This window comes from Athene noctua, chromosome 8 (genome assembly GCF_965140245.1).
Source record: "Athene noctua chromosome 8, bAthNoc1.hap1.1, whole genome shotgun sequence".
NCBI lineage: Eukaryota > Metazoa > Chordata > Aves > Strigiformes > Strigidae > Athene > Athene noctua.
The window spans coordinates 19,551,357-19,573,819 of record NC_134044.1 but is presented as its reverse complement, the minus strand read 5'-3'; the positions used below and the strand labels follow the sequence as shown (position 1 = coordinate 19,573,819).

General features: G+C 65.3%; 3 protein-coding genes across 9 annotated transcripts; 2 read left to right on the top strand and 1 right to left on the bottom strand.

Annotated features, from left to right (window-relative positions):
- Positions 1 to 554: 554 nt before the first annotated feature.
- PSMD2 (proteasome 26S subunit ubiquitin receptor, non-ATPase 2) lies at positions 555 to 7,852 on the bottom strand. Its single transcript, XM_074912520.1, has 21 exons — positions 7,691 to 7,852; positions 6,970 to 7,026; positions 6,413 to 6,577; positions 6,044 to 6,165; positions 5,465 to 5,689; positions 5,213 to 5,371; positions 4,782 to 4,926; positions 4,518 to 4,578; positions 4,080 to 4,226; positions 3,792 to 3,898; positions 3,263 to 3,390; positions 3,093 to 3,180; positions 2,543 to 2,705; positions 2,346 to 2,447; positions 2,114 to 2,259; positions 1,807 to 1,890; positions 1,511 to 1,679; positions 1,321 to 1,415; positions 1,033 to 1,159; positions 827 to 945; positions 555 to 745 (listed from the first exon to the last, which is right to left on the bottom strand). The coding sequence occupies exons 1-21, from the start codon at positions 7,823 to 7,825 to the stop codon at positions 563 to 565; spliced, it is 2,727 nt and encodes a 908-aa protein (XP_074768621.1). The 5' UTR covers positions 7,826 to 7,852; the 3' UTR covers positions 555 to 562.
- A 996-nt stretch (positions 7,853 to 8,848) lies between these two features.
- On the top strand, positions 8,849 to 17,921 carry ECE2 (endothelin converting enzyme 2). Of its 6 annotated transcripts, XM_074912223.1 has the most exons (20): positions 8,849 to 8,890; positions 9,181 to 9,346; positions 11,110 to 11,196; positions 11,595 to 11,739; positions 11,944 to 12,159; positions 12,261 to 12,385; positions 12,525 to 12,671; positions 12,749 to 12,814; positions 13,015 to 13,203; positions 13,621 to 13,763; positions 13,905 to 14,019; positions 14,267 to 14,377; positions 14,574 to 14,672; positions 14,764 to 14,841; positions 15,047 to 15,150; positions 15,477 to 15,587; positions 15,939 to 16,006; positions 16,648 to 16,838; positions 16,919 to 17,014; positions 17,139 to 17,921. In XM_074912223.1, the coding sequence occupies exons 2-20, from the start codon at positions 9,305 to 9,307 to the stop codon at positions 17,313 to 17,315; spliced, it is 2,310 nt and encodes a 769-aa protein (XP_074768324.1). In that variant the 5' UTR covers positions 8,849 to 8,890; positions 9,181 to 9,304; the 3' UTR covers positions 17,316 to 17,921. The 6 variants fall into 6 exon arrangements, 5 of the variants coding, with proteins under 5 accessions (XP_074768324.1, XP_074768323.1, XP_074768325.1 ...); XM_074912222.1 differs by lacking the exon at positions 8,849 to 8,890 and having other exon boundaries at positions 9,015 to 9,346; XM_074912224.1 differs by lacking the exon at positions 8,849 to 8,890 and having other exon boundaries at positions 9,015 to 9,352.
- Positions 17,922 to 18,775: 854 nt separating this feature from the next.
- On the top strand, positions 18,776 to 21,563 carry LOC141963083 (mitochondrial ubiquitin ligase activator of nfkb 1-A-like). Of its 2 annotated transcripts, XM_074912052.1 has the most exons (5): positions 18,776 to 18,895; positions 19,177 to 19,336; positions 19,596 to 19,683; positions 19,762 to 19,882; positions 20,074 to 21,563. In XM_074912052.1, exons 2-5 carry the CDS (start codon positions 19,220 to 19,222, stop codon positions 20,768 to 20,770), a joined length of 1,023 nt encoding a protein of 340 aa, XP_074768153.1. In that variant the 5' UTR covers positions 18,776 to 18,895; positions 19,177 to 19,219; the 3' UTR covers positions 20,771 to 21,563. The 2 variants fall into 2 exon arrangements, with proteins under 2 accessions (XP_074768153.1, XP_074768154.1); XM_074912053.1 differs by lacking the exon at positions 18,776 to 18,895 and having other exon boundaries at positions 18,907 to 19,336.
- Positions 21,564 to 22,463: the final 900 nt, after the last annotated feature.

Genomic DNA, 22,463 nt, shown 5'->3' with positions numbered 1-22,463 from the left:
GCCCCTGCACCCCGGCCACCCGCTCGGGGCAGGGCACACACCCTGCTGGCTTTGGAGAGGACAGGGTTTTCCCTTTTTCCCCCAAATACTTCCGCTTTTAGCTGATTTAACCCTGAGGCCAGCTCTGGAGAGCACCAGACCCCGGAAAAGTCCAGTGCACCTGGGAGGGCGAGAAGCTGACGCCCAGGAGCCACCACCCAAGACCCAGCAGCTGCGACCAGGGACAGTCAGCGCTGGGCCCAGGCAGGGGCCGGTGCAGCAGGGAGAGGAGCTGCACGCTGCCAGCTCACGCTGCTGCCCTGGGCATACCCATGGCACCCCACAACTCCGCATTAAGCCCCTGCTTCTGGGGGTCTGCACTGTGCCCAGCCCCCAGGGACAGCAGGTCCCCTCGGGGGGGATCTGTGCCCACCCCACAGCCCCAGCACAAGGAGGGCACGGCCACACTAGAGTCTCCAGATAGTTTATTTCTTTGCCTGTCAGTAACAAAACCAAACGAACTAGGTTTTTCCCACCCCCCACCCCCACCACCTACCCACCCCTCCCAGCCCTCCCCCTCGGCTCAAACATCATAGTTGGGGTTCTTGCGTAGGATAACAAATCCCTCGAGGATGGGTGTCACGGGCACGTGCTCCTCCGTGGCCAGCTCTGCCCGCTCTCCATGTGCCAGCAGCACCGGCGTCGTGTGTGTCTGGAAGCCAGTGATGGTTTTGGGCTTGCCTGCTTGGCCCACCACGTCCACGGCCTGCAAGAGAAAAGCAAGGTAAATACCGGGGAGAGGCAGGGATATCAGAGCACCCCCTCCTCGGCTCTGCGTGCCCCTTACCTGTCCTACCCGAACCGACACGGGCAAAGGGCGCAGCTCCTCGTCGAAGGTGACGAGCATGCGGGGCTGCATGGCAGCAACGAGGCCGTAAAGAACGTAGTGGGACTTGCCTAGGATAACTGGAGGAGGGACAGAAGAAAAGGGGCTGAGCAGTGCCCACCCCACAGGCAGAGGGGTGCTGGGGAGGCCGAGCCCACAGTACTCACTGTTGCGCACATCCAGGAAGGACACGAGGACGGTGAGCAGCCCGGCCACGGCCACCTGGCTCATGAGCTGGCGATCACTGTGGTACGGGCACAGGGTGAGCGTCCCCTTGCCCAGGTGGGTCAGGCCCTGGTACGGCAGAGAAAACACGTGAGAGAGCAGTGGGGTAAAGCCTGAGACCCTCAGCGCTGCCCGGCAGGAGGGAGACACCCCCGGGACACCATTCCCCTCCCGCACCCAGGGCAGGGACCCCAGCCTGCCCCTTCCCCGCTGCGAGTGCAGGATCATACCTGGGCTAACCGCACCATGAAGAGGTTGTTGGGGTCCTTGGCGTGGTACTGGGCAAGCTGCCGCAGCATCGCTGCCAGCCGGGCGTTGTTGGTACCTGGGTGCAAGGCAGAGGGTACACGGCTCAGGCCTCCCACCTTCCCCCCTCCACACCCCCCCCAAGCCCCAAACTGGGCTGTCCCCCAGGCTTACCACTGCCCACCATGCCCATGGCAAAGATAGAGTTGTAGGAGACCTCGGGGTCAGCGTCGTGGGAGAACTTGCTGAGGGTGTCGAGGATGTTGAGCCGGGGGTTGGAGACCGAGATAAGGGCAAGGGCCAGGGGCACGGCGCGGCGGAGGGTGGGCTCCCCATACCGCAGCTGCACAGAGGGGAGGCGGGTGTTAGACCCAGCTTACCAAGGGCAGCGAGGTTTACAGAGACATGAGGCAAGACCCAGTCTCTATTCTCTATTCCCAGCTCTGTGCTGTTCCCCCAGTGTCACTCACCAGGTGGCCAAACGTGCGCAGAGCCATCTCAGCACCAATCTCCTCACCCATGGCAATGAGCGCGATCCCCAACACCGCTACACCCTGCCGGGACACAGGCACTGAGCGCCAGGCAGGGAGCACCCAGCCCAAATCTCAAGTTCTCACAGCCCTTGCGCCCCACCCTGAGCTCAGGGGGACGGAGAGAGCAGCGGATGCTGCTGGGGGCTGTTTTCCTCCAGCTCTGATCACACAAAGGCCTTACGGATCGCCCCAAAGCTGGCTCCTGCCCCAAGGAACACAGGTCCTCCTGCCCACACTTCCCCACCTGGTGAGCCCCCATGTCAGCTGAGCTCTCTTTCTTCTCTTTCTCCTTCTTGTCCTTTTTGTCCTTGTCCTCCTCTTTCTCTTTGGAGTCAAAGTGCTCGCTGCAGATGTGCAGCAGCTGTTGCACCTTCAGGACATTCCCTGAGCCTGGGGACAGAGTAGAGAGCCAGGATCAGCAGGCAGAGTACCCAAGACCCACCCCTGCCTTCCCCACCTCAGTCAGCCCAGCTCACCTGCATAGGCGCAGATGTCCACCAGCGTGTTGGCGAAGCTGCGGAACGGCTCCGACACCACCTCTAGCGCTGCCAAGATGGCCTCAATCGCCTCTCCCTTCCCTGCCGAGGTAGGTATGGTGGTTAGAGGACAATGGTGTAGGGATGCTCCCACCCTGCCTCCCAACTCATGCGCCACTGGCGTTGCCCAGCCCTACCCAAGTGGTTCAAGCCCAGGCCGAGCGGCAACCACCGGGCATACGTGTCCTTCAGCTCCGTCTCGGATTTCTCCATGATGGTCTGGAGGATGGTTGAGGTAACGTCCCCGTTGCAGGAGCCCACTGAGATCATCCCACAGGCCAGGGCAGTCACACCAGCCACCTGGTGAAGGAGGGAAGGAGACGTTGTACATAAGGACCACACAGAGGGAGCTGACCCACAGCTCAGGGCCAGGCCTGCACAGGCTGATGGCCGCCCAGCCCGAGAGAGCACTGGGGTACCCTTGGTCCCCACTTTGTGTGAAAATTTGGGCTCTTGGGACACCTGATGGCTTCTGACCCTCCCACATCTGCTGCAATCCCATCGTGGGAGCAGCTCAGATGGGGAAAACTGGGACCCTGGTGCTCTTCTAGCACAGCACCAAGTTGGGACATGTAGCCTTGCTCTCAGAGCCCAAACCAGGGGCAGGACAGCCCCTGTATTCCCTGGAGCTGCTGGAGACCAGGTGGGGAAGCAGAAACCCCAGGTGAACACTGTCTCTCTCCCTACCTCCATGCTAGACTTGGAGTCTCCCATCACAGGTAGCAGCAAAGTCAGGACGTCCTCACGGTTGGAGCCTGCGTATGCCAGCCCCAGCCTGCGGAGGAGAGTCCAAGGGAGCGTGAGGGGAGAGCTGCGCCCCCCTGCGCAGCACAGGGAGGCTGGGAGCAGGCCCTTACCCAAAAATGGCTCCGATCCTCATGGTGTTGCTGTTGTGGAGGACATAGTCGGACAGGAGGGCCAGGGCAGGGTCACACTCATTCCTCACCCCTGAGTTGACAATGCCACAGGCCAGGAGGGCTCCCGACTGCAAGGCAGAAGCACCGTCATGCACCAGCTACCAATGCACAAAGCTCCCTGCCAGCCAGTGACTAATATCACTCCACACGTTACACCCACTCCCCGGGACAGGCAAGTTGGTACCAAGTGAGCAACGCCACTCTGGATCCAGCTGAGCAGTCCAAAGCTCGTAGCTCTGTGACAAGGGGACCCCAAGGGTGCCTCTTGCAGTCCCCAAGAGCTCCCCACCTTGCTGTGAGCTGCTCAAAAACCTGGCACACAGGGCATCCAACCCCTCTCCAGCCAGGAGCTGAGCTGCAGAGCAGACCAAGGCAAGGTCAACCGTTCTCTGAGCCAACTGCACACCCAGCCCGCAGAGGGGCTGCCCCACACAGCCGTAGAGCCCGTGCCGGGATCAGTGCCACCGACCTTGATGTAATCCTCTGAGGAGTACAGGTACTTGTCGATTTGTGTGAGCCCCCCGTCCACGTCCCACAGCAGTATCGTGCCCAGGGAGGCTGCAGCACTCAGCATCCCTGCAGTTCCAGGGGAGAAGAGCCAACATCAGCCCTGAATCGATGCGCCCTGTCTGGGGCAGGTGGTGGCCAGGGACACGGGGCAGCTCAGTGGCAGCCGTGCCCTGCAGCCCCACTTTCAGCAGGCCCCCAAAAGGGACAAGGTAGTGACCCCAAGCCCCTGCCCAGCCAGCTCCCTCACCGTGGTCCTTGTTCTTGTACAACCATTTATTGCCATCGTCTGTCAGCAGCTTGTCCTGTCCAAATGCAGCATTCACAAAGCCGTTCACGAAGGAGGAGGCCAAATTCATCCGGGCTGAGTCCACTTGGGAACCGCTCCCCCCGAACCCTGGGGAACGGTGTCAGGGTGAGCTGGGCAGCCAGAGCAGCCCTGCCAGCCCGCCACCACACAGCCATTCCACGCTACGGGGGGATGACGACCTGTCCCACCACCATCAGGAAGGAGAAGCCCAAATCCACAGCAGGAAGCTGGGTCTGCTCCACACCAGGTCAGAGACCCTGGGGCAGGCCATCTGCCCACCTCAGGATACACAGCTCACTTCCCTGGCCCAGAGGAGCCTTGCAGTCCCAGGAATTCCCCACGGGCAGGGAAGACAGAGGCCACGACACAAGCCCTTACTGTTATTTTCCAGGTGGGTTTTGTAAATATCGTCCGGCACTTTGGGCTCCATGATATCCAACTGCAGAGATAAGGGAGAAGGGGGTTACCTCCTGGCCAGCACACCCCAGGGCAGCTGCCCTACAACAGCAATGTCTCCAAGAGGTGCTTGGCCAGGCTTGTAGGGATAAAATATCTCTTCCTAGATCTTGACACAGAGTCCAGCAGCCAAGGCAGCCACACCTGGAGGCAGCCCAGGGCTCTTTTCCCAGCTGGGACACGCACCTCTCTGGCCAAGGCCAGGAAATTGCTGTTGAGCTGGACGTTGGACATGATCTCAGTCAGGTCCTCGTACTCCTCCACATCCTCATTCAGCTCCAGGAAGACCCCGTGGCGGCCCAGCATGAAGGCCATCTGCTTCTGGACAACTCTGTGCAGAGGGGAGAGGTTTCACGAGTGCCCAGACCCCAGCCAGCCCCAGCACAAACACACGTTCACCAAACGGTGAGCCAACCTGCCCTGCTCCAGAAGCACACAAGTGCAGCCCAGAGACGGCCCACTCTTGCCCTTCTTGTTTTCAGGGACAAGAGTCTCAGTCCAAACTCCCAGATACCTCCGGTGGCGGTGGGATCCAACCCAACGCTGCCCAGATGGGGAGCCGTGCCCCATCATGACAGGTGAAGGCCCCAGAGGGCGGGGAACAAGTCTCCGCTTACACATCTTTGCAAGAAGTGAAAATGTCCTCCACCAGCTCCACATCATTGAGCATCAGAGCCAGGCGCAGGGCTTCAGGGTAGCGGCTGAACTTGCGGAAGATGCCCAGGGCACAGCGCAGGAGAGCCGAGTTCTCGGGCTCTGGGACATAGCTTACACAGCTTTGAGGAGGAGACAGACATGAGGGTGATGACCACGCCAGGCAAGCTGGGCCCACCAGGGACCAGTCCCCCTCCACCTGCTGAGCCCCTCACCTGGTCAGGTAGAGGCACACTTTGGAGTAGGCGTTGTCATCGATGTACTTCTCCAGCATGTCCATCTGCTCAATCTCCATGAGCAGGTCACAGGCCTCATGCTCTGCATTGTGGGCCATGTTGTACGGGACAATTTCCTTGACCAGGGTGAGGAGTGTGTCCCTCTGAGCCTTGTCAGCCTCATCGATCTCCTGCCACTCCTTGGCCACCTCCCCTGCCAAGTGCCTGCAGGGACAGAGGGACATCACTGCCACAGCTTCACCCAGCCCCAAGCATGGGGAGCAGCTGCTACCAGTTAGCCAGGGCTGTGCATTGTTTATGGGGACCCCACATTCCTGTGAGAGCTTATGAAGGACAAGCCCAGAGGGGGAAGAGGGTTAAGAGCAGAGATTACAGAGGCAATGGCAGCAAGATCTCTGCAGGTAGCAAATCACTGTGGAGAGAGGATGAGGTGACACATGTGCAAGTCTCTCAGGGGCAGCTGAGCAGGACATCTCCCAGGCGGGCTAGAGTCAAAGCGCTGGGGAAATCTGTCTGAGCCCTTGTCCTTCCCCAAGCCCTGCTCCTGCCCAGGCTTACCTGACGTATTCATGCCCCCATGATGCCAGCTCCTCCTGGGAGCCCACCAGCCGGTACTTCAGGCACTCACGCTCCCCGCTCATGGTCATGGCCAGAACAGAAATGATGTCTGCTGCAAAGCGCTGGGGAAAGAGTGCCGGGGGCTCAGACACACACCAGGCACGAGGAAGCAGGGGCAGCCAGGGACACAACACCCTCCCTGCACCCACAAGCTGTCACAGGCAGCAAAGGCACAGCCCTGGCAAGTTATAATCCACCAGAGCAAGTCACAGAGGGTGATGTGAGAACAGGGGGTCCAGAGGGCTCTGCAATCACCTGCCCCAGCATCATTCCCCCAGTCACGTGGGATGGGGGGCCAAGAGCTTTTACCTTGTTCTCTCCCGGAGCCATGTTCTCATAGATCTCCTTCAGCTTGCCGTAATGGGGCCGTAGGAACTTGAGGGGTTTGGGAACAGAGGTCATGGAGGTGGTGGAAGAGCGGATCTGCCTCCGCAGCTCCTCCAGGGCTGGGCGGTAGAGGGACGTATCTTTCTCCTGCAGAAGAAAGCTGCCTGTCAGGGAGCAGGAGGCTGCTTCTTGCACCACCAACCCGCCAGCCCTCCTCAAACACAGCTGTGGCTCTGAGCAGAGCAGCCTCCCCACCCTGGGCTGCCTCCTTCAGCCCAAGTGCTAGGAAGGGAAAGCACAGCAGGGCAGAAGCCACCCACACAAGAGGGAGGCAGAGGTTCCTTGGGCACAGGCCAGACAGGCAGCAAGGCTGGGGGACAGACTGCAGCAGTGAAGGAGGGGCCCTGCTCACCCCCCCCTCCACCTCCATTGCACAGGGAACAACCGTAAGTGAGGGACAGACAGACTTAAGTCCTGGCTGGGGCTCTGCTGCTTCACTCTTCCACAGCTCCTTGCCGAGGGGCACAGCACAGACTTACCCCCAGGCGCTCCACCAGCATCTCCAGCTCATCCTGCAGCTGCTTGTCTTCCTCTGACTGCCCAAACGCACAGGAGGAGAAAGCAGAGTTAAGGGCACCCAGCACAGACACCCCCCATGAGGACAGCGGTGGAAGCATCCCCTGCAGCTGCAGGGGGACCGGGTCACGGTGACCCCAGGGCATCATCCTACCCCAGCGCTGCTGGGGGTCAGCGCCCCCATCACTTGGGAGCACCCTTCCCGAAGAGCCTACCCGTGCCGGCAGCGCGAGGAGCGCCCCCCCCGCGGCCCCACGGAGAAGGGCACGGCGGGGACGGCAGCCCCTGCCCAGAGGCAGCCCCCCCGCGGTCCAAGGGGACCCTGAGACCACCCCCGTAGTCCCTGCTGCCAGAAGCGCATCACGGCCCCCCCCACCCCACTCCAGCGACACCACCCCCCAGAGCCCCACACGCCCCCCCCAGGGCAGGGGCTGCGTCAGGCGGGCACCCCCAGGGCGTCACGGCCCCTCCGCAGGGAGCCCCCCGCTCCAGCGGCGTCACGCCCCCCCCGCCGCAGGGAGCCCCCTCTCGCCGGTGACGTCACGCCCCCCGCCGCAGGGAGCCCCGGCGCCCCCGGAGGAGCGCCGGCCGCCCCCGTGACGTGCGGTGACGTCCCGCCCCACCGGTGACGCGGGCCGGGCCGGACCGTGACTCAGCTGCAGCCCGCGGCACGGCGGCGCTCACCAGCTCCTGCTCCTTCTCGGGCCCGGCGGGCTGCTCCCGGCGGTCCCGGCCCCAGGGCGGTGCGGGCTTCTCGTCGCCGCCCGACCCGGGGCCGCCCTGCACCCGGCTCTGCCCGCCGCCGCCGCCCGCGTCCATGGCCGCTCCGCCGCGCACCCGCCGCTCTGCGCCTGCGCGCCGCGCGCGCCCGACGCCAATCGCCGGCCGACGCCACCGTGACGCCGGCGCCGCGCGCCGGGGGCGGGGCGAGGGGCGGGGCCGCGCCGTGTGTCGCGGTGCTTTGCAGCGCCGAGCACCGGCACCGGCACCGGCCCCGGGGGGGGCCCGGCGCTGCCGGGGAGCGCTGGCACTCGTTTGGGGGGGATCCGGCGCTCCGCCACCCTGGCGCGGAGCACCGTGCCACCCGCGCCGAGCAAATGAGATGACATTGTCCGAGGCGGCCGGGCTCGGTGGAAAGCCGGCTCGCCACGGACACCCGTGGGTAGCCCCGTGCCCCTCCACACACACACCTCCCCCCCTGCGCACGTGTGCGCCCGAGCACCGCAGTTCAGGCTGGTGGCACCGACTCACCCAGCCCCCCTCGGGCAACACCCCGGGGGGCATCTTCCCCCCACCCCCCCGGGCAGCACCCCTGGCTGTGCTCCCTGGGGACCCCCCGAGCAGCGGGTGTGGTGCCAGGTATCTCCCCACTGATGTTTTTAGGGGCGTGACACAGCCCAGCACCCACATGTCAGCTGTGCACCCTCTATCCCAAAGGCTAAGGGGGGACCCTATCCGGATACCTGCACCCGGACACCCCCTGCACACCGCTGCCCCCCTGGCAGCACCCTGGGCACCGGGCGGGTGACCTGCGGTGACACCCTGTCCCGGACAGGTGGTAGCAGAGGATTGGCGAGGTGGTGAGACGGGGTGCAAGCCTCTGCACAGCCACGGGCCTCCCCTTCGCTCGCCACCGCTGCGGTGACCGCGGCTGTGCACACCCGCGTGTGCGTGACCCTGTCACACCGTGCACCGTGGCGTGGGTCTGCCGGTGACCTCGGGGTGCCTCGGGGTACCGGAGCAGGGTGTCAGTCAGTGTGTGTGTGCGTCTACTCGAGCCTGTGTCCAGGTACCAGGGCGGGCTGGGCGGCTGCGGCTCTGCACTGTTACCGTGCCGGTACCCCGTGTCCTGTGTGCCTCCCCGGCTGCTGAAGCCCGGTGCCGGTATGTCCGTCAGCGCCCCGGTGCCTGTTGTGTGAGCCCAAGTGGCGAGGGTGCGGGTGCTGGTGCGGCCGCCGGTGCCGGGCTCCTCCCGTGCGCACGGCGGTCACCTTGGCGGCGGGGCCGGGCCGGGCGCAGCGGAGCGGTGCTACCGGGCTGCGCACCCGTGCCCCCCGCTCCGTCCAAGCCCCGGGGCGCCGGCCCCAGCCGCCCCCACCCGGTGCCTGCGGGCCGTGCCCCGCCGGTACCAGCCCCCGCGGCTCCATCCCATCCCTGCCCGTTCCCGGTGCCAGTGCCGGCGGCGGCGCGGCGCCCGGTGCGGACCATGGCGGTGGCGGAGGCAGGCGGCGCTGCGGCGGCGGCAGGGGCCCGGCGCGGCCCGGGCGGGGAGCGGAGCTAGGCGGGAGGCGGCCCGGGATGGCCAGGATGAACGTAGCCCTCCAGGAGCTCGGACACGCCGTGAGTGCCCGGGGCGGCGGCGGCAAGGCGGGCGGGGGCAACGGGCGGGGAGCGGGGCAGGAGGAGCGGGAGGACACAAGGGGGACCAGCGGCTCGGGGGGAAGAGGGGGCGGCTCGAAGGGCAGGAGGGGGCCGGGGCAGAGGGGAGCCCGGGGGCTGCAGGGCCCAAGGAGCTGGAAGGGCTGGGGGGGCTGTGAGAGCCTGCGGGAGGAGGGGCTGGGGGGGCGCTGGGGGGAGTGCGGGGGAGCGAGAGCCTGGGGGGTTCAGGGAGCTGTGTGGGGCCAAGGCTGAAAGAACTGGGTGGCTGGAGGGTCCCTGTCCCCCACGGGGCGGGGGAAGAAGGAGGAGGAAGGACCCCCCAAAGCCTGGGGTTGGGCAGAGGGAGCTGGGGCGGTTCGGAGATGGCCCCACAGACCCTGCTCCGCCCAGGCATGAAGCCCACCTGGGGTTCAGTGATGCTGCCTGTAGGGTGCCCCCCAAGGCAGCACACCTGGAGGGAGCAGGGGGCCCTGTCCCCACAGGTCTCAGCCCCACGGAGGGGTGAAAGGAACCCCAGGACCAGGTCCTCCTCCTTCCTTGGGGGTTCCAGGAGGTGCCGGGGAGGGGGTGCTGCCAGCGGGTGCCCAGGAGGTCGAGGACCATCCGGGTGGGGAGAGGAGCGTGTTGGGGGATCCAGGACTGTGGGGGTGCCTGGCTGGCTGAGCTCCCACAGGATGCCGAGCTGTCCCTCCTAACACCAGCGGCTCCCAGACACCCGCCCCAGCGGGGAGCTCCTGCCAACTGTCGATCCCAGCCCCGCGCCCTCCAGCTGCGGCAGCGCTTAGTGAAGCCCCCTCCCTGTCCCAGTGGTGTGGCAGTGGGCAGAGCTGGACATGGGGTACTTGCTCTGCTTCACCCCCTGCCCATCATCCTCCCCACCCCAACTCCTTCCTGGTCCCCAACACCAGCTCCATAGGCAGCCTCAGGGCATCCACCTCAGTCTGCAGCACAGACAGGGGCGTGAGCCGCAACCCACCCAGGAGTTAACTCTGAAACCTAAGGATGGCTTGTGACTAGCAGCATTGCTGATTCTCTTCCACCAAAGTCTCCAGCTTTTTCTTCCATCTCATTCCCCACCCCCCCAAAGCTGCTGGCTCAGCTTCACCATCTCCCTCTTGGCCAAGTCCTTGGCAGCCCTCATGGCTGGGTCAGTGCAAGTAGCCCCTGCCAGGCTGCCCCACAAGGCCAGAAGTGAAGGGGTCCTGCCCTGCCAGTTGACACCCCTGGTAATGCCCCTCTTCCCCCCGCACGCTCTGCTCACACAGGCTCAGCCCTGCACCCTGGATACCCCCAGGGCCGGGATGGGGTGGGAGGTGCTTCCAGATGTTTCCAGCCGGTGCACATCTGCATGGAAAGTTCCAGGCGAGGGAGGAGGGGCGAGGCAGCAGAACTAGGCAATGGTTGCCTGGCAACAGAGACCACGTCTCCGTGTCGATGTGGCACCTGTCGGCAGGGCTGATGCCACGGCTGCCATGGCGACACGGAGGGATGCTCCGGTGCCAGCCCCCAAGTCCCGCACCAGCAGCTCTCCCCGTGCTCCCCGGGGCCACCCGGGGCTGGGGACAGCCTAAGGGGGAGGCCCAGGTGCGTCTAGGGGGGTCAGGGGCTGCCCCAGCCCCTCTGTGCACCCACTGAGTGGGCACCAGACCTCGCTGTAAGAGCTGAAGGGTGTGGCAGAGTGAGGGGCAGCCGCCCCCATCCCAGCCTGCTCCCTCCCTCGGCAGATGCCCGACTACAAGCGTGCCACGCTGCAGGACGACGAGGGGCCAGAGCCGGCGGGGGATGGCAGTGCCTCTCCCGACAGTGTGGAGGTGAGGTCTGCCTCAGCCCCCCCCTATCCTTCCCCTCTCCATCCTCCCTGGGCCCCCTCCTCGCCCTCAGCCAGAGCCTGCCTGCAGCCGGGTGGGCAGCAGGAGCAGGGCTGGGAGCCAAGCCGGCCCTGGCTGTCCCTAGGGACGTGCTGGGAGGCAGCCAAAATGCGGCAGAAAGTGTGCCTGGGCCATCATCCTTCCCTGCGGCTGGAGGGGCTGCCAGCACCCACCGCCGGCTTGCCGGGGCCGGTGCCCTGGGCAGCTGCAGAGGGATGCCCCGGTCCCCGCCTCGTCATGCAGCCAAGCCAGGCACCGGGGAGTGGTGGGGGAGGGAAGGGGGAGCGGCGAGGAGGTTCGGTCCCCCCCGTGGTGCGATGGCTGGTGCTCCTCCTGCCCAGGTGGGGTTTCGGAAGGGGCCGGGGCCGCTGCTGAGCCGCCTGGCCTCGCGCAGCCAGCTGGAGCTGGTGCTCTGCACCGTCGCCGTCTCCCTGGCCCTGCTGCTCGGTGTTGCTGTCATCGCCCTGGCCGTCCAGTACCGAAGAGGTAGGGATGGGCCCCTGCAGCCCTGCTGGGGTGGCAGTGGTGTCCCCACACCCGGGGGGGGACACATCAGGATTAGGGAGGGATGGGTCAGCTCCTGCTCTGGGTGCTCTGCCCGCCCCAGGGTGCAGGCAGGGCTTGGCCCCGCTCCGTGCCTTGGTTTCCCCTGGCACACGTGCACAGCCCCAGGCATGCCTTCCCTGCCAGATCCCTCTCACAGCACGTGCCTGACCGACGCCTGTGTCCGGGTGGCCAGCAAGATCCTGGAGGCCCTGGATGTGGAGACAGACCCATGTCAGGACTTCTACCAATACTCATGCGGGGGCTGGATCAAGCGGAACCCGCTGCCCAACGGGCGCTCCAAGTGGAGCACCTTCAACAGCATCTGGGACCAGAACCAGGCCATCATGAAGCATCTCCTAGGTGGGCACTGATGGGCTCATGGACACTGGGGTGTGGATGACCTCCAGGCACAGGCGGGCAGAGCCCCCATGTCCCTGGGGCTGACCCGCAGCCTCCCACAGAGAACGCCACCTTCAACTCCAGCAGCGAGGCGGAGCGGAAGACGCAGCGGTATTACCTGTCCTGCCTCAAGGAGCAGAGGATAGAGGAGCTGGGCTCCCAGCCCCTCATGGAACTCATCGACAAGGTGGGCGGCCATCCACATGTGGGCCAAGCTGTCGGGGCTCAGTTCATCTCCCGCTCAGCTCTTCACATAACTGGGGAGGGGGCAGCTCTCGGGGACGGACCCCATCCCTCCTTGAGGTGCCAGGTCCGTCTGCCAGCAGATCGGGGGGTGGAATGTCACCGGCTCTTGGAACCAGACCAGCTTCATGGAGGTACTCAAGATGGTGTCAGGCACATACCGGGCAACCCCGTTCTTCACGGTGTATGTGGGTGCAGACTCCAAGAGCTCCAACAGCAACGTCATCCAGGTTGGCACCTTGGCACCAAGGGGCGGTGGGCACTGAGGGGGCACCGGGCTGCCCATGCTGCCTCTCTCTCCCCCCAGGTGGACCAGTCGGGGCTTTTCCTCCCATCCCGGGATTACTATTTGAACAAGACCGCCAACGAGAGGGTGAGGCTGAGTGCTGGGTGCGCTGCCAGCAGCAATCGTGGGAAACCCATGGCATTGGGGTGCGAGCAGCACTGGGGTACACCTGGCACCTGCACCCTGCCCATCGGGCAGCACAGTGCCCAGGCAGCAGGTTGGAACCCCCCCGGGGAGGGGGGATGAGCTGCAGCTGGCACTGAGCCTGGGGCTCGGGGTCCCACCAGGTCCTGGCAGCGTACCTGGATTACATGGTGGAGCTGGGCACGCTGCTGGGGGGTGCCCCGGAGCCCACCCGGCTCCAGATGCAGCAGGTGCTGGACTTCGAAACCCAGCTGGCCAACATCACCGTGCCCCAGGCTGAGCGGCGGGACGATGAGAAGATCTACCACAAGATGAGTGTCGCTGAGCTGCAGGTGGGCACAGCCTGCGGAAACCCTCTGGGGGTGGAAGGGAGGGTCACCCACTGGGATACTGAGGGATCCGTGCCCACTGCTGCCCCCCCTGCCCCAGGACACCCCGAGCAGCAACATCTGTCTGGGACATGAGCTGGGTGCTGGAGTAAGGTCCTTATCCCCTCAGTTGTTAGAATTTGGGAGGAGCTGCCACCCTGCATGGGGGTTCCTGGGGTCCCCTCCTTGTCCTGCAGCATTGAGAGCAGCGGGGAGCCACAGGAAGGGGTCTTGGGGGCAGAGAAGGGGTCTGGGGTGGTGAGGGACCTTGGGACCTTCTCAGGGAGCACTGCCCCTGGCACAGGGGATCCCCCCGTGTCAGGCAGGATGGGGCAGATCTGTGCCAAGCACCTGGGTGCCACGGCCCCATGTCCCCTCCAGGCCCTGGCCCCCTCCATCGACTGGCTGGATTACCTGTCCTACGCCCTGGCCCCGCTGGAGCTGTCGGACACGGAGCCCGTGGTGGTGTACGGGGACACCTATCTCCATCAGGTCTCTGACCTCATCAACGGCACCGACAGGAGGTGAGGGGCCCGTGAGCCCCCAGCCGTACCTGATTTGTAGCTGCCCCCATGGCAGGGCCGCATTTTGGGCTCACTGGTGGCTTGGAGGCTGGGGCATCCCCATGGACCCTGATGAGCTGCAGCATCTCCCTGCCCCCACAGTATCCTGAACAACTACTTGATCTGGAACCTGGTGCAGAAGACAGCCTCCAGCCTGGACCAGCGCTTTGAGACAGCCCAGGAAAGGCTGCTGGAGACACTCTATGGCACCAGGAAGGTAATGGGGCGCCCCGGGACCAGCTCCCTCTGCCCCCAGCCTGGAAGCAGCCAGGATCACATCTGCCCTTGGGATGCCCTTGGGATGCTGAGCCCTGGATGCTGCAGAGGGAACTCAGGGATCATCTTTCAGGATGGGGGTTTAGCTGCTGAGCATTTACCCCCTGGGGAGGGGGCAGAGCTGGGCTGGGGGAAGGGAGCAGGGGACAGGGCTGGGTGTCTCACAGACCCCCATCTTGCTCCCACAGTCCTGTACACCCCGCTGGCAGACCTGCATCTCCAACACGGATGACACGCTGGGCTTTGCCCTGGGCTCCCTCTTCGTCAAAGCCACCTTCGACCGGGACAGCAAGGCCATTGTGAGGACGCTTCTGCCCCTGTCCCCTCCCCATCACAGTCAATGGGACCCCCAAGTTTGCCCCCCAAACCCCAGGGCTGGAAGACAAGGAGCAGGATAATGGGACCCCCAGCCCTGGGAAGGTTGCATCCTGCCCACCCTCTCCCTGCCCAAGGGGCTGCAGGGGGCAGGGGGACTTCATTCCCTCCCCTCCCCAGGCTGAGGAGATGATCAGCGAGATCCGGGCAGCCTTTGAGGTGTCTCTAGACCAGCTGGACTGGATGGATGAGAAGACCAGGCAGGCTGCAAAGGAGAAGGTGACCCCAGGGAGGGAAGAAGGTGGAGGCCTCCCCCATCCCAGTAAGCCCCCCCACCCCCATCTCACTGCTGGGGCCTCTCCCCACACAGGCGGATGCTATCTATGACATGATCGGTTTCCCTGACTTCATCCTGGACAACAAGGAGCTGGACGATGTCTATGACGGGGTAGGGGGGCACCTGGCTCATGGGAAGGGGATCTGGACCCTGCTCACACCAAGCCCTGGGGGGCCCCATGGGACAATATCCCTATTTGGGGGATGCATTTGCGATGGGGTGTGATATGAAGCCACCCCAGTACCAAACACTTCCTGACTGGGGTGAGGGGAACCACCTGGGTGGACCCCTCTTCATCCCTCCTCTTCCTCACCAGTACGAGGTCTCGGAGGACTCTTTCTTCCAGAACATGCTCAACTTCTACAACTTCTCTGCCAAAGTGATGGCTGACCAGCTCCGGAAACCCCCCAACCGTGACCAGTAAGGAGGAGGGCCCAGGGTTGGGGGGGGGAGCAGAGGATATGACACCGGCACAGTGTCACTGCAGTGTCCCCAGCATGGCCTGGGTGGCACTGGTTCACCAGGGAGAAGGTCCCCCCATGGGGTAGCACAGCGTTGTAGGTCACCTGTGGTGGCTCTGGCTTGTCCCCAGGACAGGGTCCCTTGGTCACGGGGTGGGGGCAGCAGTGCCAGCCCCGGGCAGGGCAGCATGGAGGAACCACGGTGGGAGATGGCACAGGAGGGTGGCAGGGTTGGGGGGAGAGGGGACATATGTCCCTGTCCCCTGTCCCACCTCCCTGCCCCAGGTGGAGCATGACCCCACAGACCGTCAACGCCTACTACCTGCCCACCAAGAATGGGATCGTCTTCCCTGCCGGCATCCTGCAGGCTCCCTTCTACGCCCGCAACCACCCCAAGTGAGCCTGGCATGGGGATGGGGGGTGTCCCCCGGGAGTGGGGAGGTGTGGGCTACATCAGGGGAAGCACCCCACAGAGCCCCTTACAGTCACGAAGCAAAGCCCTGGGGGGCTTGAGGGTCCCTCGAGGCTTTACATCCTGCAGGCAAGACAGGCTGCAAAGTCCCGGTGAAGCCACCGGTGTCCCCAACAGGGCTCATTCCCCAATGGGTGCCAACCAGTGCAGGGTCTCTCTGGGTGCTCCTGGACACAGTCGGTGTGCCCAGGCTGCCAAGGGGGTCCCTGGGCCACGGTCACGCTGCAACAGCATTGTGTCCCTGCACTTACCTGGCTCTCTCCTGTGCCCCACAGAGCCCTTAATTTCGGCGGCATCGGCGTGGTGATGGGGCATGAGCTGACCCATGCATTTGATGACCAAGGTGAGAGCCCGTGGGCAGCACCAGCCCCATCATCTTCCTGCCCCCCCTACCAGGCCCCCCACCAGCCCCCTGGCCTCGGTGTGGGGAGGGGGTGCCATGGGCACAGAGGGGTCCCGCTTTGCCATCCATTGCATCATGCGTGCTCGTGCCCCCCTGGCCACCCCCCCTTCTATCATCCTGTCTCCCCAGGTGACACCCGCCGATACCTCCCCCCGGCTTCTCTGTGCAGCTTTCGCTCCATCTGCTTGGTGAGGACACGGTGTCTGCAGCCCCGGCCCCCTCCTCATCCTCCTCCCCGTGGGGCACGGGATGGGTCCCTCTCGCATCCACTCTGCTTTGCGCCTTCACCACAGCCCTGGAGCCGAGATGGGGTCGATGGGGGAATTTGGGGTGACAAATCCGGCTTGGGACAGCGGGGATGCACCAGGGGATGGCTAGGGGCACAAGTGCATGGCTGGAGCCCGCCCGGAGCAAGGGCTGGGAGTCACCATCTCCCCTGGGCATGGACGCAAGGTGCCAGGTCCCCCAGTGTCCCCTGGGGCTGTCCCCACCGCACCCCACCTTGCTTTGGGATCCCCTGCAGCAGGGGGTCTGCAGGGGACTGGCATACCCTGGTCCCACCCCACGGCTCGGTCCCGCAGGGCGGGAGTATGACAAGGAGGGCAACCTGCGGCCATGGTGGCAAAACTCCTCCCTGGAGGCCTTCAAGAACCGGACGGCGTGCATGACGGAGCAGTACGGCCGCTACACCGTCCACCGTGAGAAGGTCAATGGCCGGCAGACACTGGGCGAGAACATCGCCGACAACGGCGGGCTCAAGGCAGCCTACAACGTGAGTGCCGCCATCCTGAGGGGACATGGACCCCCGTGCCTGCCTGTCCCTCCCGGGGCTTCAGGGTGCCTCTCCCACAGGCATACAAGTCCTGGCTGCAGAAGAACGGGGAGGAGAAGCGCCTGCCAGCCCTGGGGCTCACCAACCACCAGCTTTTCTTCGTGGGCTTCGCACAGGTAGGGCTTTACGGGATGCTGGGTTCCCCATCCCTCCCCAGACCCTTGGAGCCACTTCACAGTCCCCCATTCCCCCCAGGGAGGGCTCTGCCCCCCATCCCTGAGGCTGCTCGCCCTCCGGCAGGTATGGTGCTCCGTCCGGACACCTGAGAGTTCCCACGAAGGGCTGGTGACTGACCCCCACAGCCCTGACAAGTATCGCGTCATCGGCACCCTCAGCAACTCCCGGGACTTTGTCGAACATTTCGGCTGCCCCCTGGGCTCCCCCATGAACCCCGGCAAGCACTGTGAGGTGTGGTAGGGATGGGGAGGGTCCTGGGGACAGAGGGGACAGTGCTCTGCTGTGCCCCCCTGCCCAGACCTTGCTGGCTGCTGGAGCTGGTCCATGAGCAGAGAGTGGGGCCACCTCCCAGGTCACCTTCCGTCACGGTCCCTGCCCCGTGCACACACCGCACGCCACCTTGCCCCACCTCTGCCCCCCTCCCCAGCACACAAGGCCCCACACCCGGGCACCCACCGCAGCCCCCATCCACAGCCTGGGGCCGGGAACTGCTGGCAGAGAAGCCGTAGCACCCTCAAAACACAGCTCTGCCCCCCAACCCTGACGTGCTAGAGACAGGCACAGCTCAGCCCCCCACCCAGTGCTGCATCCCCCCTCTGGGCAGGCAGGTCAGAAGGGTCCCAGGGAGAGCAGTAGAGCCGAGCCACCCCCTCCCAACTCCTGCCTCCCAGCCTGCCGGAGAAGGAGGCTGGGGGCCACCCAGCTCTGCTCTTCCCTCATCCCCTCCTGATCCGGCTTGGCTTCCCCATCCACTTCTGCTGGGACCAGCGGGCGGCAGCGGGGACTCTGGTGCCTTCAGCTGTGGGTGGCTGTCGCTGAATTTATTTAACGATTAAAAGCAGTTTCCACTTATTCCATCGGCTCCAGGTCCTTGGTGGTGTTGGGGTGTGGGGAGAGGTGGGATCTGGAGCAGAAAGGGGTGACTCAAGATCCAGGGGACATGTGGGAGATGACACATCCCAAGGGATGGGAGCAGGAGATGAGAAATCCTGAGGGACCCAGGGAGTGGGGGCGGGAGATGAGATGTCTTGAGGGACAGAGGGAGAGGATCAGATGTGTAGGGAAGGAGAACGGCAGCCGCAGGGCTGACCCTCAGCCAGGGTCGGGGGGACGGGTCACCCCCAGCCACAGGCATGGGGTGGCCGTGCTGCTGGCTGGCACCAAGCGGGGTGGCTGGGGGGCACTGAGGGCGGCTCTGGGTGAGGCTGGGGTGACAGGAAGCCAAGAGCCGGGCTGGGACAGCCCCGCAGCCCCGGCTCATCCCCAGCGGCGTGGGGGTCTCCCCGTGGAAAGGCCAGCCAAGGGGGCCCACTGCCCCCCCCAGGTGGGGTGACAGCAGGGGTGACCCCATCCTGCCCTGGGGCCAGGCCATGGACAAGCCCTTTCCGCAGAGCGCCTGGAGCCTGTGCCCGGCCGGGGCGTCCCCGCACACGGCGCCCCCAGCCCCATACCGGGGTGCCCCCTACACGCCGCTCCCCGCATGGGACCCCGCGGGTGGGTTGGGGGTGGGGTGTCGCAACGGCCGCCGGGAGTTGTAGTGCGGTCGGCGGCGGACGCAAGGCCCGACGGGAGCCGTAGTTCGGCGCGAGGCACGCTGGGAGCTGTAGTTTCGGCCCGCGCCAGCCGCGCCGCCGCGCCGCGGGGGCTGCACTCCATTTCCCAGCAGGCAGCGCGGCGGGGCCAGGCCCGGGCCTGGGCCTCCGAGGGCAGCGGGGGGCAGCGGGGCCGCGCCGGCGCGAACGGCAGCGGCGGGGCCGGGCCGGGCCTGGGTCCGAGCCAGATCGGGGGGGATAAGCCCGAACTGGGGGTGCTGGGCCTAGGTGGGACCCTGGGTGCAGGGCCCGGGCTGGGTCAGGGGGGCTGGGCCTCGGCCCGATCCTGGGTGCAGGGTCAGACCCGGGCTGGGCGAGGCGTGCTGCGTCGGGCTGGCGCTGCCGGGCGCCCGTGGGTGCTGGAGCTGAACTGCCCCCAGCCGGGGCCATGGGCAGGCTTGGCCTTGGGCGACAGCTCCCTGGGGACAGGGCCAGTGGGATGTCCCTGTCCTGGGGACAGGGGCACTGGGACATCTCTGCCCCTGGGCTGACACGGCCCTCTCCCCCAGGCAACACACTCACCTTGCAGGCGTGCTGCCTGAGCCTGGCACCATGGATGCGTCGCCCATCACGCCTGGGGAGCTGCTGTGTCTGGGCTCCAGCCTCGCCTTCTCCGGCCTCTTCTACTACCTGTACAGGAAGAAAGCCAGGGTCATGGCACGCATACAGGTAGTCCCGTCCCTCAGATGGTCTCTCCTGTCCACTGTCCCTTCCCTGCTGCCCTACGTTGCTGGGCCAAGAGCCTTTGATTCGGCTGCACCTTGCTGATGACTGCAGCCTGCTGCATCCTCTGCCAGTGTCATGATGCTCAGGACTAAGCAGGTCACATCCTGCCAGAGATCCCCACAAAGCCATGCATGACCCACCCTCTGCCTGCCAGCCCGTCTCCCCCTGCCCGTGTGTTCACGCTTAGTCCCTGCTCTTCCAGGAGGCCCCAAAGCTCCAGGTTGATGACGATTTACCAGCACTGGTGTCTGCAGCTGATGGGAGGTGCCTGCCTTACATTGCTCTGGAAGGTAAGGAGACCCTGTGGCCTCACACGAGGAACAGGGGCCAGGCTCTCCTTCAGCAGTGATGAATCTCTTGGTCCTTAGGCATAGTGCTGCCAGCCAAGGCTGCGCTGACCAGCCATTACCATGAGGGGCTGCAGGGTGTCATCCAGAAACTGCTTCTGAAAGAGCATCGGCTGATCTGGAACAGCTTGGCCCGGAGTTGGTGAGCGATGGGAGGGAACAGCAGGAGTGGGCTTGCACCAGTGGGTGGGTCCAGGCCCCGGTCCTCTGGGGCCACTTGAGAGGCAGAAAGTGGCTCAGTTAAAGGCTTTAGTCCCTACCTTCAGCTCAGCTCCAGGAGCCCAGAGTTCCTCTGCGTTGTCCACATCCCAGCATTGCACTCTCCTGTTGCAGGAGCGAGAGCGAGCGGGTGCTCTCGGAGCAGGTCTACACTGTCCCCTTCTTGCTGGCCTCGCCAGACACCGAGGCGGTGACACAGGTGAGCGTGGAGAGCCCGCTCCAAGCTGTCTGCCTGCCGCTGGAGACGGTGTACGAGCGGTTCCAGCAGCCGGCCCACGGCTTCCGTGACCTGCTGGGCCAGTACTTGAGCGGAGAGAAGCCCAAGGGCATCCTGGAGACCGAGGAGATGCTGCGGGTGGGGGCCGGGCTGACAGGCATTGGGGAGCTGGCTCTGCACCCCGACGGCTCCCTGCACCTCCAGCCGCCAGCCCAGGGGGGCGAGTATTTCCTGTGCCTGGGGGACTGGCAGACGGTGCTGGCAGAGCTGGAGTCAGCCAGCGGGCTCTGGAAAGGGGCGGCCGTGCTGTGTGCCGCGGCGGGCCTGGCCGTCCTCCTGCACGCCCTGTGCCGTGCCTACCGCCGCGCCCGCCTCAAGCAGCAGCGTGAAGACAAGGAGTTGGACGGCGCAGAGGCTGGGGATGGGGAGCCCGAGGACTCCTGCGTGATCTGCCTGACGCGGCCCCGCGAGTGCGTCCTCCTGGGCTGTGGCCACATCTGCTGCTGCTTCCGCTGCTTCCAGGCCTTGCCCAGCCGCCTCTGCCCCATCTGCCGGGGGCCCATTGACCGCGTGGTGCCTCTCTACCAGGCCTGAGAGCACCTGGGGGGTGCCCCGGGGGGGCAGCACGAACCAAGCCAAGAGCCTGCAGAAATCTCAGCTGTCCCCTTGCGTGCAGCTGTGTGAGTCTTGTTGGGGGAGGGAGGGGGTATGTGTCATGGTGTCCCCCCTGTCTGTTTTTGGGAGGGCAGGAGAGTTATAGCCTCCTCATCCTCCCTTTGTCTGCCAGTCTGTCTTTCCTCTGAACACGAAGGCTTGGGGGATGTGTACTTGGTGCCTGAGCTGAGTCCCCTGCCCCGTGACGGGGTTCTCCTTCGGCTAGTGGCTGTTTGACCCGTGTCTTCTTCCGAGCCCTGACACCCCCGCAAAGCCACAGAGGTCTTTTCCCTTGTTTTGCTTTCCCAGCGTGTGGCTTTATGGGGAGAATGGCAGGGGCAAGACCAGGGCTGGTGGGACACAGCAGGCAAGGTGGGGTGACAGTGACCCACCCCCCCACCCCCAGCTGCTGCAGTGGCACATTTTGATGCCACCGTTGTCCTTCCCCCTCCCCAATCCGTGTGCCTGTAGCCACTGCCCAGCAGACCGTGCCAGAGCACCCCGGGGGCTGGTGGCAATGAAGCGTGCCCCTTTGCCAGCTGCTCTGCCACGTGGAGAGGGACCCAGCGTCCCTCTGACCCTCTCTGCAGGGTCCCTGCTCTCCTGGAGCGGGAGGACAGCCCTGGGGTGCCCGGAGCCTGCCCAGGCCTCCAGCCCCCGCTGCACCCAGCTTTCCTGCCCGCCTCCCGGCCAGGACCGGGTGCGGGAGCGGCTTGCGGTGGTGTGTGGAATGATAAAGCCAAGGAGCTGAGCTCGGCCTTGCCTCTTCCTTCACACCGTTAAGTGGGGAGGGCTGTGGGGATGCGCTGGGAGTCGGGGCTCTCCCCTGGAAGGGGGGTGGTGCCTCCCTCCCCACCCAGGGAGCTGCCCCAAGTGCAGAGTCCCTGGTGGTGGGTGGTGGGCAGGGGACCCCCGGCCAGGGTACACCTCAGGATACAGCCCTGAAGGGTTGGGGGGGGGGAACAGGACTGTTGCCAAGGCAACCCGCTCCTCCAGTCTCCATGGCAACCGCTCCCCTGGACCGCTCCCCATCCCTGCCTGACTGCAGTTGCCCAGGCAACCCACGGGCTCTCCTGGCTCCTGCGGCTTTGGGGCACCCAGGATTGGGGGTGGGGGGCAGCACTGGCAGGCCACTGGCAGCCAGGCAGCAGCACCGGGGTTGAGGGGGGGGTGCCGTTCCCCTTCCCCAGAGCAGCAGCCCCCATTGCTGCCAGCTTGGGGCTGGGAGCTCGCTTGGGGCAAAGGTGCCCCTGTGGCATTGTCCCTGGGCCTGCAGCTAGCCACGATGCCCCAGAGCACCCAGAGAAACCTCCTGGGACCCACGTGCCTTTTGGGGGTGGGTGGGGTGTCCCTTCCCCCCCGGCAGTCTATCAGCCTAGCCTCTTCCCTGTGCCAGCACTGTGACTGCCACGCTGCAGAGTGAGCAGTGGGGCCCGTGTCTCCCCCCCAGAACCAGGCATCCCCCCCGCAGCAGGAGGGATTTCGGGAAGGAGATAAATACCAGATGGAAGAGGGCTGGGCTGCCAGGAACACAGTTCCCCGCGTGCCAAGAGCTGCTGGCGCGAGTGGGTGCGTGGGCCGGGGAGGGCGGGGGGTGCCCGTGCTCCAGAGACTGCTCGCCTCGTTCCCCGGG